Here is a 15,213-nt window from a genome sequence, read left to right as displayed (position 1 = left end):
GGTAATGAGTGCTACTGCAGTGTATTCTTTGGACATAAGCATCGCTGCCCCCGGCTCAGGTGAGCCAGAGAAACGTCCTTCCAAGACATTTTAATTCATATATTATGAGGGAAACACTTGCATCTTCTTTTTATGTCTCGGTAAACATAAAGATTAAAAAAAAAATCAGGTCTTACTCACACAGTTATTTGCACAAGCCGATATTCATTAGAACCCTATTTTGATCAGAATTGCATAGATATAAACGATTCAGCCAGTAGAGGGTCAGATCTGCTGGGGAGTTCACCTCATGGTGCTTGAGCTTGTTTAAAACTGCTATGCCACTGTGCCTATTAAATCCTAAAAGGGAATCACATTTTTCCTCTTATGAAGAGATAAAAATGGGAGAAATTGCTTAATGTTGTTTATGCTGGGCCTCACCAGGGGCTGAGACCTGACACACGCTCAATTGAACACTAATAAGCTGTGTAAATATGCAACTTCAATTGGCTCGCTGCTACTGGAAGTATTTTTAACCGCCAGATCGGTATAATGACCCACATTTTTATTTAAGTAAAAGTCCTCACATCATTATTAAGTCAAATACATGAAAAAAAACTTCTAGTTCTCACTTTACATATTTGATGTTGGTTTGTATGTGCAAAGGCCAATTTAGGCCAATTTAGGGGATGTTTACTGTAAAACTGTATCTAGTAGTAGATTTTGATTCGTGAAGCAGAGCACATGAAAATGGCAACGTTGCACTGACTTGGCAGTTGTTTCCTCAAGCTCACAAATACTATTCAGGTCCAGATTTAGATGCTATTTTGGTTTTGTGATGTATCAGATATTTCAATGTTAGTACAGACAGAATGTTAATATATATGTTATATAAAGTAATGTAGGAGATATTCCAGCTCAATTTAGATAAAGAATATCCATTAACGGTAATTTAGGATTCAAGTTGATTCCTTACAGAATTAAGTATAATTGAGAAACATGATATCTTATGCAAAAACAATAATTTAAAACATATTTTTCTATTTCAACACATTAGTTTCCCTTTTATATTTATCTCAGTCCCCAGTCAAAACATTGTGTAGGTCAGTGGGAAACGAGGTCTGTGTTGTCTTTTTGACTTTGTAAGGAGTTACATCGAACTGACAGAGAAAAACACCTCGGCGAACACGAGCAACAACCCTCCTCACAGATATCAAGTGTCAACACAATGTAGGACACTGGCAGGAAAAGGTGTTTCTAAAGCAATTCCAAAGTTAGATTTGACGGGTTTTCTGCTGACTTGAGATATTTTTTTCTTCTGTCTCGATACATAATTAGAATTTTAGAAGGTAGACCGAAAAATCACCTTTCTTGTGAGCCCATGAATAGATAGATTAAAGTCTTGAAATTGAACTGTGATGTTACGCAGATTTGTCCACTTTTAGTGGTCATTTAGAAATATATGCATTACAATAGCTGAACTTCACTTCCAATTAATAATACTAATACTTTCCATTTGTGTAATAATAATAAAATAATACATCATAGTCGTATACGGGTTCTTTGGACACTCAAAGCTTTACAAAACAAAGAAAATATCATGGTTATCATGTATTGCAGGGTTTTTATTAGGAAACTTCTTAACATCTGGAAAAATTTGACTCTATTTGTCAATACATGTTGACTTATTTAAAGAAGCTTCCAGTCATGGAGATTGTATTTGTGGCATAAAGTGGTGTATACCCTAGACATAAACACAATACTGCCCCTAAAAGCTGCCATTTTGGTTCTCTGCTGGTTTGACCTTCTTTTTGTGCACGTAGTGCAGGAAGTTTCGTCAAAGTCGGGAAGTCGCAAGGTTTCGTAAACTCACCATTAGAGCTCTGATAGTCTGTAAAAGGTTTCTGATCCACTGAAAAATCTAAATCAAATTCCCATAAAAAAAGCATTATCTTGGATACTACAGTACTAGATTTGAGACTTTTAGATGAGTCGTCATCGCAGTTGTCTTGTTACAGTTTAACTTGCTATACATTATGCACCAAAAAGCCAAAGTGATCATTACATTTGATAACTGACCTTGTTAAAAGTTAATTCTCTCGGGTTTCATTAGCAAGAGAGCAACATGCAGGACAGTTGCTGATATCAAAAGTTTAATCTTCAAGTATAAATACTCAGTTATTCATCATGCCGTGTTGTTAATGACGGATCTGTTAGTGCCACGGGGTCAAGATTTTCGCTTTACACCCTCGTTTGTGATTTGGCCTCAGCCAGGCTGTTCATAGGAGAGTAGACTCAAGCATATGTTAATGGATGCACATTGAACTGTTAAAGGTTTCATTTAACCCAGACTGGAATGCTTAAGGAGATGATGGTGTGTAGTGAGGCAGAAAAAGAGGAGGAAGAGCGGGGGATGAGGGACGCGCTCGCAGTCAGCTTGTGTTATGTTGTATCTAGTACTCGGAGATTCCTATCACATCATCTGCACTCTTCATGCAGAAACGAGGCTATTTTAGGCCATATTTAAGGACACTTGTTTTTATTGTTTTCATTTTGGATCATTTTATGATGTGAGACGTTGTTTACTCGCCGTGTTAATGTTGCTAATAACAAGGGAGCGATGAACTGTGCAACTCTGGTAAACGTGAATTTAACGATGATCAAACAGATGGAGAAGAAAATCACATCTATTGTGAGATTGTGTTTTCTCAGTTCGCTGGGAAATGAAACGTGACAACTGGGTGTAAAGACAGATGTTTTTACAGAGCGCATTGATCAGGGTAAAGCACGTCCGTGGTTCTTTATTTCGATCGGCCCATATTTATTATAACTTATAGTGTGGACAGATGTATACACTAATGTTTTTTAAAAACTATTTAAAAAAGATAATTATGTGTCAATGATAACCAACCTAACCGGTATTAACTCATTACTGAAGTGACTTAAATAGATTCACAGACCTACAACCTAATAAGATAACAATTAGTTGTCCTGTTTGTTTTGCATGCAGCATCCTTCGGTCTTTAAATAGGGCACTAGGTTAATGCAGTGGCTGCTCCGGTAACTTCAGGCCAAAGACAAAGTTCTCCTGGTCTAGTGTCGGCTACATGGTGTTGTTTTTTTTAAGCATAAACATGAATTTGAATTTAGTTATTAACACTCTTTTTATTTTCATTTTAATTATTTCATCCAGAAAGAAACTCAAAATATATATTTTTTACAAATAAAAAACTGTATAAAAGGTATTGCACTCCGATTAACATTGTCATTTTTATACTTATAATCCTTGTGTTATCTCAGGGTCAAGGTGACCCTGTTGCCCGGAAAAAAAAGAAGTGTTTGTGGTTTCCCTTGTGTTGTATCTGGGTCAAGGTGAGCGGCCTCCCTACATTTGCAGGGGTAACCCTAAAACAATCATAGTTCTAGTACTTCTAGTAATTCGATCTTGAACGACGCTATACTAGGTAAATAAGGAGAACCAGTTCAGAGGTGATAGTGAGCATGACGGCTGTCCATCCTGACGATTGGATAAACTCTCAAGGCACTAGAAAAACGTTAGTGATTATCATTCCGACTCTTGTAGACTGAAATGTGTAACATTTTCAAACATTCTGGTAAATGTTTCATTAAAGCATTGCTTGCCCCGAGCACCATTCCGCTCCAGTCCCCGCTCTATCAGGCCTTCCCCAGAAGTGATTATGCTAATTGCTGTTTGATCAGATGATTAAATTATAATTTGATTAATCCCGGGCACTAAACGCAGTGACTACGTAGATGTGTGTTTTGCTGCCAGGCGGTGTTTGCAGAGCTCCCAGTAACATGGCTGGAAGTCAAACAATTGGCGAGGAAATATGCGCCGCAGTAATAGAAGGTCGTTATTAACATGAATATTGTTTGGGATCTCATGTTCTCCGTAATCACATGACACATGACGATTCATGAAAATGTGATTTCTGCAGATTGAGTGCAGCTCTAATGCAGCCAGCTGCCATCTTCTCAGTCATCGGTTGTGTCTGTTCCTCTCAATTGGCTGTGTATCCATCAAGGTGATTTATAATGGTGCTTTATAGACAGACTGCTGAAGGACTAAATGATGAGCTTCCTATATTCCATGCCCTTTACACGATCCACTGCCTTCTGCTGGTTTACTGTCTAATTGCTTATCTGTATTTAGGATATTTCATGCAACAGTTTCTAGCCACACACTCGGCTTAACAAGGATGTATGGGGACCACGAGATGACAGAATTAAAATTGTTGGTGCTTTAAGGGCTGATGAGCAGAGGGGGGTGAACTATGTGTGTGGATGAGGCTGATATATTCTAAAACACAATATGAAGGCAGTAAGCTGCAAGGCAAGCGATGTCTAGTCATCTGACCCACAATAGCGTTTAACCTGAGGACTATGATTTGCCCTCCACTGTCAACTGCCAGTTTATTTCATATCTGTTTCTCTTCAGCAAATGGCCCCTGTCTTGAAATACCCTCGAAACATGGGCAGGCTTCGTGGCGCTGTGGCTAAGCTGCACATGCTAGTGATATAAAAGATTTTTGACACCATAAAAAAAAATTACATTTCCCCCCGGAACTGTTTTTTATTCTCAGTATGAAAGAGCGAGGTGACACATACTGGTGGGTTAATTTAATATTATTAATGCTCATGTGTCTGTTATTAAATTTAATGATGACTGAGACATGTTAATGGTGTCAGGGACACATCACTGGTACACACAAACTGTATACACCTATTAAGTCACACATTTTAATGGAGTCGAGAAACACATAGCATTGCTTTTTACGGCTTAATAATTTTTAGAAATCATTGCGATCTACCCCGGTTTAAAGTTTAGCATTTACAGCACATGTGTGTCAAACCCAAGGACAAGTGTTCATGTTGACCTTTGAACATTTCATTGTATTGAGACCTCCAATGAGAATAAAACAGACAAATAATTTAAAGGGAAAATATTATAAAGGTTGAGACCTCCTTGAAATGGACATATTTCCAAATATTGAGTGTAATTATTTTCCTCGGATACATGGTGCATCATTGATGTGGATATATTTCATCTCCAGGCTCCTCTTCTGTGGTGTGCCATAATATTAAGATGATCTTAAAACTGTCAGCCTTCCTCCTTTGGCTAATCTCGTTCATCCTTCCCTGCTGGGTTTAATATCCTCCCTCTCAGCTAACCTGAGATCCACCTCCTCTCGCTCCTCGCTCTTCGCTCTGTCTGTCCATCAGCTCAACTTGACAGAGTAGGGAGGGATTTAACGCCAATTTCAATATTATTCTCTTTACTTTGAAGATGTAACTGCACTATTCCTATGATCCTGATCCTACATTTGAAATGCTTATTTTTTATAATAGTGTTATATTATAGTATTGTACTGTTTTTTACAGTAGGTTCGACAGATTAAAATATATTCAAATAAACAAAATTAAATGATACTTAAAATGATGTACAGCAGATTCAGCCCTAATATCTGTCAAAAAAGGCAGTGCTTAACATTAAAACTATATGATTGTGTGTGACACCTTTAGCAAGAAAACATCTTGAGTCATTATTACATATCTAACCGTTTTTAACGTAATCTGTATTGTCACCTCACAGATTGGCCTTCAATGTGTTGCAGAAAAATTCAACAAAATGAAAGTAACAGGACCAAGGGAAATACAAACCCATAGCTGGATCGATGGGTGGCTTGTTAGGCAAGATCGGAATAAAATAAACACACATAATAAGCAATAAAAAAACTGAACCAAGCACCAAGACAGCCATTCCGCGCATCCTAAGATGGTCCCATCTAGTGTTGCTAGTTGCTAGTGTTGAAAGTTGTGCCCGTCATACATCTTTACTGTGTCTTTTTTTCAAATATTATGCCTTTCTAAATATTAAAAGCAGTGAATATTGTATTAGGTATTTAGTCTCTCTATGTGGCCTGGTAACAGATGCCCCTAATACTGGGCCACTGCGATATAATGGTTATTTAGTAGCACATCTTATACTAGTGCCTAATATTGTGTACATTCTTGAATTTGTCAATGTGTTGCTTCATACGCCTACCTTTCATTTCTCTGTCCTGTTTCTCATTTGTCACCATCTGACTCCCTCTGTCTACATCATTTGTGGAGGTTCATGTCCTTGATAATTGATAAAGGCGTAAGCAGGACGTGTGAACTTCCTCTTCTTGTTGGCGTTCATGTAAATGAACATTCATACGCATCGCCTAAGCCACTCTACGGTGACTCTCGTCTCGCCCTCCAGAGAGTTGACATCAGAGGAGGATATCATTGGTTTTACATAGCATCTGCATGGCGCTGAGCGCGGCGCTCAACAATTATTCATGAGGGGAAATTGGTAGCTGATTATTTGAGAGAGGGAGGGCTTGTTCTCTGATCTGTGCATCTCACCAGCCTTTACCATTTATTGTGTAAGCCCCTAGGGCAACAGAGGAGAGGGTAGGGGTGATGGGTGTAGGGCAGTTTGAGGTTTGAGAGAGAGGTGGGGGGGGTGATGCTTACTCAGTGTCACCATGAGACCGGCCTGCCCTCCACCACAACCCCACCCCATGTTTTACCCTCCCCCAGCCCTCGCTCCTCTCTTCCCCAGGCGGTCACTGCCTTAATTACCTGCATCGCCTGCCATGAGCTGTCAGTGTGACTCAGTGCTCGTTTCCCTACAGTGAAGACTCTCTAGCGTCACCGCTGACCCGCAGACGTTGGTTTCGTGATACGTTTATTTAACGCCCTCGTTCAACTAATGTGACAGTGGAGCGTCAATTGATGCAATTCATCATTCACTTTTGCTTTCACCTGCATATTCCAGTATTGGTTTTTTAGCAGCTACACACGGGCCCGGTGGAAAAAACCCTGACACATCAGTGAGCTAATGCACAAGCTAATGCACATGCCTACTTGTGTTGTCTGTTAGTGGGACCTGTATTGATCAGACATTTACTTAAATTAATTGCCTGGTCAAGCTACGTGGTTTTAGAGACCAACCGATCTTTAGTTATAATGGCAGGAGGTTTCCAGCCGGGGAGGATAATTGATGTTTCTTTTCTGTATCTATTCTATAACCGTGTCTCTCCATACCCAGTGAATGGGAGTGACTGTGTGTCGACTTCTCACCCTGTCAACCAAGGACATGTCAGCTCTCTATGTTCGTGGGCTCCCAGACATTAGCGCTCATCCCCCCACATCCCCGTGACACGCCCGTGTGCACTCTCCTTGACCGTAACGTGTCTGGTGCCCTTGAGCTCTGAGCTCTGTGCGGGGACTCCACAATGGTTTGGACTCCTTCAGGAGTCACCTGTAATGGACCGTTAGGGGCTTCAGCCGGGTCTGCCACCAATAGGCATTGACATTTGGGACCGTGCCCAGCTTAGCTGCACGAGGCAACACCGAACCTCCGGTCCTGACCCAGTGGGGTCCCATCTTCCCCTACACTTAGCACAACTGAGCTGAAGAAACATGGTAAAAAAGAGACTTCATCTTTTATGCATGAGCTGGATTCATAATTGAACGATATCACTTTTTCCTTTTTGTGGTACCGGCTCATGAAAAACAAATGTCAATAAAGAAAAGCTGCTGCATGTGTTTGTAGCCAAATGTTCACGTTTATTTCCATGAACTCATGAAGGAAATATTTAATATAACAAACTCTTCACTGTTTAGTTTGTTAATTTATATACAAGGTAAATAACTTTTTGTGTTCATTTTAATCTATTTTCAAATATCAGTGTTAATATTTTATCTTCAATCCAAACTTAGTTAATCAAACTATCCATACATACTGACCTGCACTTGCTGCATGTTATTGATGCATTATAGTGGCTAATATGATTGATATTTATCTGTGGAATAGACAAAAACATGCACAAACTCTATGCAAATAATTCAAATAAATGTGTATAGTTATTTTTGAATTCCCTCATTCAACTAGTTAAGCTAATCTGGACATATATTGCTCCATTAAGGGTGCATGAAAATTCTATGGAAAATATCTAGAGGGCTTTGCTCCAAAGAAGTCTGTGACCTCTTACTATATATTTTAAAAGTTTCTCTAGCGAGAACTAATGGGCTTTAGACCTGAAGAAACAGATGAAAGGAACATTTCCAAAGATACACTAAAGGTTTAACATACTTTGACCTCTGTCATGACATCACTCGGATTCCTCTCCCCACTTCTTTAATTCTCTCTGCTAATGCACGTCACTGTCTGAGTGCTTTCCAGCTTCCCTGCCTCCCCACTCAACCCCTGGCCTCACTGTTATCCTTGGCAGCGCACTGAAAAATAAATGCACTCACTTACTGTATCTATAAACTATTGGGAGTTGGCAGGTTTTGTGTCCATCAGGCTCTCTCAGTTAAAGAAACCAGTCATCCAGAATCAGAGAGCAGCCCTGGGGGGGGGTTATCTCAATTTTTCATGAGTTAATGCAAAGCGGATCGAGACAAAGGCATCCAAGATGCTTCCTCAGTCTTCAAAAAACAGAAATTGCATGGTTGGAATATATCATGTTGGTCTGATATAAACATTTCACACGGTTCACCTGCTAAATGGAGACGTTTGACTTGCATTTGACATTTTGGACTTAATAATTAAATTAACCAATTAAAGTCTGAAATAATTTAATGTTTGTTTTTTTATATATTATTTTAACTATGTCAAGGAAATGTTTGATAATAGTTTTGGCACATTTGCAGATTATAATGAGCAAAGTGGTCTAAATATATATAAATATTTTCGACACCTTTTTATCAGTTCATAGTCGATACTGTCAAATTGATAGTTAATTCTTCTGCAGACAGTTAAAAATATGGACAATTCTAACATTCGTACAAACATGCCTTTAGAAGCTCAACATAAGACCCTTATTTTTCATGCAGGCTTTTCCTTGATTCTCTGAGATTCCTGTGTTTGTCTTATGTCTCTTAATCTTTTAAAGTATATATTTTATTGGGTATTGTTTTGATAGTTTAAGCGCTTTGTGACCCTGGTCTGGAAAAGCGCTCTACAAATATATATTACTTACTTACTTACTTACTTAAATGTAGCAAAGATTTGTGACCTGAGGCATTTATCTTCTGATACATTTAACTACCTTTACAATTATTTTGGGGTATCAATCTGCATTAAATATATATTTTTGATGACAACAAATTATGTATTTAAAGAATCTAATGCTATAATCACTTCACCTAGCAAGCATATTTTCCTGTTTAAAAAAAGGTTTTAATTAAAATGTAATGAATTTTTCTGCAATAGTTTTGCTTTGATAACTTCCAACCACGTTAACAGTTGTTAACACTTCAGGATTTATCATGGATCACTCCTCCAGAGCAGATCAGTGTCATGTCTCCTCAGTCGCTCGTGAACATAAAAAGCTACTTTCCTGTAGCTGTCGACAGCTACTTTTTCAACACCTCCAGGCCCGACCCCTCCGAGTCCTGCATGTGTGAAGTGAGTGCAGCTTGAAACGTGGTGGAACATGTGTACGCCGTGGTGTTTGTTTGTCGTAACAGGTTGAGCGACCAGTGGGTGGAAGTGGCCTGTGATTTGAGTATGCTCATTAGGAATTTATGAAGCGCTAAAATGCTCAGTCTCTGGGGAGGTGGGATTGGCAGCTGTCGCGGAGCAGGCGTGCTCGCGATGGAAGCTGAGAAGTCGTGTTGCCAAAGAGCCGACTGCAAGGATACAGTAGTGATGTGTGAACATTAACTCGCTGTTTACACTTAACAAATTTTTCTCTTGTCTATTCCTTTCTTTCGATCTGTCAGTACATCCATCGTTTAAATACAAGTTTTGATTCATAAATAAACAACTACAGGATTCTTCCACCACCAAAGGTTGTCATTTAGTCTTCAATCTTTGGTAGATCCTATCTCAGGTCAGATATGGAAGCCTTCTCCATGACATTTAGCTTCCATTACAAAGCCTGTAGGTCTTAAGGTGATAAGTGACTCCAACAATACAGTCAAGTTGAGTAAGATTGAGCCAATATAGATTAAAGTGGTCAAGGGAGGAAAATGAAAACTAGGTTTGCCTCGTTGCTCCATTGGAAACAGTGCTGTTGCTCCAATCTCCACATTGGTCCAAACAAGAGCATCCTTCCTGCGTTGTCTTTTTTTTGGACGGTCAGGCATATTGAATCCAACAACATCCCCCATTGTTGCCCAAGGTAATGAGCGGCATCGTCCCCAAGTAGACGTGGTTTCACAAGGTTGTGTATGTTAGTGTCGTTGTGTTAAAGAGGCCTGAATTAGAGGGACTTACCTCTATTAGTCCTACACCTGTTAAGTAAGTTGGGAACGTCATAGCTGATGCAACTGTGACCTCAAGATACTACTTAAACATTACTTCAATTACAAGATGGAATTATTTAGTTATCATGTATTTATAGATATTTATTTTTCGAAATATTCTATTTTAAAGTTTGTCATTTAAAAAATGATCTGTAAGGATCTCTATATTTCACACAAACATGACTTGTCACTTTGATGCACATTATAGACACTGCAGAACACTATAAAGGTCCAAGTAATAAATAATACAAATCAGAACATTGGTGCAGCAGTTTTGTAGTACCCTGGAGCCAGTCAGACAAACAAACAAATAACGTAGAATCCGCATTGTTGTGGGTGAAACTGTCATTGAGGTCAGCTGAGAACTGGAGTTTCAAAAGGCTTCACATTTTTACTGTATTTGATTTTCATGTTGATTTTCAAGTAATAATGATGCCAGTAAAATGAAAAAACAACACATTGATATTCAGCTGTTTGCCCTGTTCACTTTCTTGAAACTTTAATAGGACTTTTTTATACATACACACATTTATTTCTCGTGTCCTTGTGATCCTGCCAGAACAAACTGTTCTGTTTGCTGGCTTTCTGCCGAGAGTATGGGCAGTCAATCTCAGCAAAGACTTGCATTGTCAGTGATCCTCCTGCTCTGTGTCTCAACACAGATAAAAGCATCACTTCATATCGACTTGTTTGTTTGTATTAGGAAATAGTCCTCGCTGCATGCTGGCAATCAAACATCACTTAGTTTATGAATAATGTTTCATTTTATTTCCTCTGGAATAATGCACACTGAACGTCTTACTCGGAGGCATCAGTGTAGCTGTGACAGCTTGATTCTGATCAAAGCGAATATGTAAATCCAATCCTGTGAGACTATTTATACCAGCTGTGCAGTAAATGCAGTTTGTCTCCAGGCTCGCTCAGAAACAAATATGTTGTCATCCCTGCAGCTACCAAAAAAACGTCTAATCTGTTTGCCCTGTAAGCCTGAGAATTGTTGTGAATATTTTTGGGGTGTTTGTTTGTGTGAATCTGTGCTTCATCCAGATGCTTGTTTGTGTAGTAACCTGTCTTTTCTCTTCTTCTCCTGCAGTTTTCTGTGAAGATCTACGTTCCAGCTTATATTTTGTCAATGCATCTGTGCAAGAGGTAGTGTTTGCCAGCACCACAGGGACATCGGTGCCCTGTCCCGCCGCCGGTGTGCCCCCTGTCTCACTGCGCTGGTACTTGGCCACCGGCGAGGAGATCTACGATGTGCCCGGGATCCGCCATGTGCACCCCAATGGCACCCTTCAGATCTTCCACATCCCCCCTTCCAGCTTCAGCAAACTCATCCATGACAGCACCTACTATTGCACAGCTGAGAACCCCTCAGGGAGAATCAGAAGCCAAGATGTCCACATTAAGGCTGGTGAGTTTAGATTATTTCTGTCTTCATTTTGATCTTTAGGTCTTCGCTCAACCTTCATTGATCTTTGTCACAGTCCTACGAGAACCCTACACTGTCCGAGTGGAGGACCAGAAGGCCATGAGAGGCAATGTGGCGGTCTTCAAGTGCATTATCCCCGCCTCAGTTGAGGCTTACATCACTGTTGTGTCCTGGGAGAAAGACACAATGTCAATCAACGCAGAAAGTAAGTCAAGCTTCCTTTATCACTTTCGATTTCCACTTCTTGACTATGGATAGATACGTAAACTTGGTATCGGAATGTCACATAAAGTCCGAAGTTAACAAAATATTGTTTTTAATTTAAAAAAAAAAGCTATAGTAAAAAATGAATATTTTTCATTCTTTATGGTGTTTTTTAAGCACTGGCACAGAAATACTGGTTTGGCACTGGTATTGAATAAAACATAAATTATACATATTGCTGTGCTTGACTCTGGTTAAAGTTGGCTGCTAAGTGTTACACAGGGATCAAGCAATCTATAACTGCATGCTAGTAAATTAGAAAAATTATGGGTAAAAATTAATTGCTAAACGTTTAATTGTCATTTGTGAGCTATGGATTTCTTTTTTCGCCTCTGACATGAACTCTAAGCCCTTTTAAACCCACCGAGTCTGACCCAATGACTGTGAGGTCTCGCTCCTCTTCCTCCGCCGGTCTTCCACAAGAGCACAGGCTGCCAGCCGTGTCACTTAGTCTCAGTGTATTGACCCATTTCTCTGGCTGATAGGAAGCACCGCAGCACTCCGATCATTCAAATCACTTAAATGGAACACTCGCCTGCGTGATTGTTTCCCAGCCCTGGGGGGCAAATTCACTTTATGTGGGGCATTTAGCAAACTCAATAGACAAGAGCTAATGTCATTTTGCTTTTGGATGGAGGACAAATGCCAGCAAGCAACTGTGTTTTTTTTCATATTTTTTTGTTGACGTTTCACATTTGTCCGATGAGCACAAGTCATCCATGTTGAAATCTATAAATCTTTTAATTGTCCATAAATTGAATTGCCTCAAGCCTGTTTTCAGATGTTGGGACAAGCTAGGCCTGATGAAATGGATACCAAGGGCTTTGTTGGCTGTTTGTACATCTCCACAGAACCCATGAGAGGCTGTGCTGAGTTCAGGTAGCTGTCAATAAGAAGACTGCATATGAAAAAAACAACATTTTGTCAAAGCTGTAACCATCAGCCATCTAAACGCTGTCAGAAAAATCAGCCATCCACCAATCCAGCTCTTCTCTGTGATAAATAATGGACGATAGTAGCCTATGAATCCATGAGCAAATGGTCTTTATTCACATCTCAGTGAGCGCTCGGAACACTGTTCTCTTCCACTCGTACTCCTGAACAAACACATTTTAAGTGCACTAGGTTTGTATCTGTGTCTGAAACCCCATATGTGCACGGTTAGACGTCACATCCAAAATAAAAAATGGAAGCCATTCACCCACATTTGCACCATAGTTGAAAGGTTTAATTGAACACCTAGGCATTAAAAAGAAATACACACAACCTACTATGACGTGAATAATTTACCTTATTTTTTGAGTTTGTAGCGAAGAGCTCTGCCCTCGTAGACGAGCCCTTTGAAATTCTCTCTGGACTCTTTTCTCGTTGTTGCAGGGCAGACTAACAGAGCGGCAATTAAACAACTAACATTGGCTTTATATAAATATAAAGCAATGAAGAGGCACATTATCTGTCAATATTTATGAAGAGGTTTTTAATTTGCCACTGAAAACAGACGTCAATCTGAAAGAAGATCCTGCTGTTGAATCTTTGTTTCGGATGAATCAATACAAAAACTGCATTCTATCTCGCTCGCAGGATTTCAGCCGCCGTTAAGAGCCAATCAGAATCAAGTCTGATTGTTCTGAGCTTACTGGCTTACAGCGGTGGATACAGTCACAGGAGGAAGAACTGGCATTGTATCACAGACACATGTTCCCAGGAGAGGAAAAGCTTACTGACATGAAATCTATTAACATTTTATTATACCATTATTTACAGTGAATTAATGTTTACGTTTATATTGATTTAATTTATAAACATATTTTAATGCCTACAAATTATTAAGCAAAACAAAAACAAAACCTTAAACCAGAATTTCACAGTACACAGAGTTCTAAAGAAATGTAATATAAATCCTACATCAAAATGCGGCCCAAGGGCCACACAGACTTCATGAGGGCAGAGAACTGTAAAACAATTAAACGGATAGAAATATTTCTGACTGATTGACATTTTATTATTATTTTTGACTAGCTCAAATCTAATTTAACCTTGTTTAAGTTTTTGTATAGGCCTTATTAATGTAATCATTTTTATATTTATTTATAAAATTGTCCTTTTCTTTAGTATATTTGTCCCTTACAATAAGTTGAACGAAAAATGTTGATTGATTTGTTATTATTTTATTAAACGTTTGAAAGCGTTTTTTAAATTAATATTTTATAAATGTATATTCAATTAAATGTATATTAAAATATGAAACAATAACATATATAATCTCACATTATAATTACCCTGTGATATTCTGACTTTTCTACTTTTTGCTTGTTACCTTCATTTGAATTGTTTTCCATCGGATTAAGAGTCCACTTTACTTGACCCTTTTTCCTTTTGTCTTAACGGCCCCGTCTGTCAGTCCCATGTTTTTTTTTTTTTTATAACAAATACTGTCTAAGAAACTCGACCAATGTGAGCTGAAGAGATGATCGCAGTCATTGCTGTTACAAACAAACTGTTTGTGTGTCTGCACTAGAAGGTTGTCCAGGTGCAGAAGCTGCTGCAGTCTCTTCTGAGGCCTCACAGTCATTTGCCTGGAGCTGCTGCTCTGCATTCAGCAGCAGTCCGGCCTAGAGGGGGCCAGCACCACTGCAGTGATCCACACATCTTCAACACACACACACACACACACACACACACACACACACACACACACACACACACACACACACACACACACACACACACACACACACACACACACACACACACACACACACACCCCCCACACACACACACACACAAACATACACACACTTCTTCTTATTCAGCACGCAAGAATGAAATTGATTTCACTGTCAAAGATTTAATTATTGATCTAGTTCTCCTTTATTAATTTATTTTATTGTGTTGTTGATTTTGCAAGAACATGCTCACATACAAAACAAAGTTATGGCAACTGGATCAGTAATAAACGTAAGATACTTTTAAATAAAATGTTTTTTAAATAATAAACAAGATAGAATAATTGCAGCTATTCGAAAACACCTGATATTTGAAAGCGTGATCATGTGCGTGTTCATGTGTGTGTGTGTGTGTGTTTATAATCTCATTCTTGTCACTATGGCTACAGCCAGTAAACCCTGAGGTGTCCTTGGTGCAGGTGGGTTTTATTCTATATCAACGCTATCAGCAGCAGAAATGCCTGGTTCCATTTAGTAAAGTACAATTTAGAGGAGAGGATGCTT

At 39.1% G+C, this 15,213-nt stretch overlaps 1 protein-coding gene across 4 annotated transcripts in view; it reads left to right on the top strand.

The window, feature by feature from the left end:
- LOC148066743 (cell adhesion molecule DSCAM-like) overlaps window positions 1-15,213 on the top strand; it is an 86,721-nt gene that overhangs the window by 23,578 nt on the left and 47,930 nt on the right. For all 4 annotated transcript variants that reach the window (XM_087808190.1, XM_087808189.1, XM_087808192.1 and 1 more), the window contains 2 exons: window positions 11,384-11,701; window positions 11,775-11,924. In XM_087808190.1, coding sequence (XP_087664316.1) covers window positions 11,384-11,701; window positions 11,775-11,924 — 468 coding nt within the window. The remainder of the gene's footprint in view (window positions 1-11,383; window positions 11,702-11,774; window positions 11,925-15,213) is intronic.

This window comes from Callionymus lyra, chromosome 14 (assembly GCF_982586985.1).
Source record: "Callionymus lyra chromosome 14, fCalLyr1.hap1.1, whole genome shotgun sequence".
Taxonomy (NCBI): domain Eukaryota; kingdom Metazoa; phylum Chordata; class Actinopteri; order Syngnathiformes; family Callionymidae; genus Callionymus; species Callionymus lyra.
The sequence above is the reverse complement of the archived record's forward strand: the minus strand, read 5'-3'. Positions and strand labels throughout refer to the sequence as shown.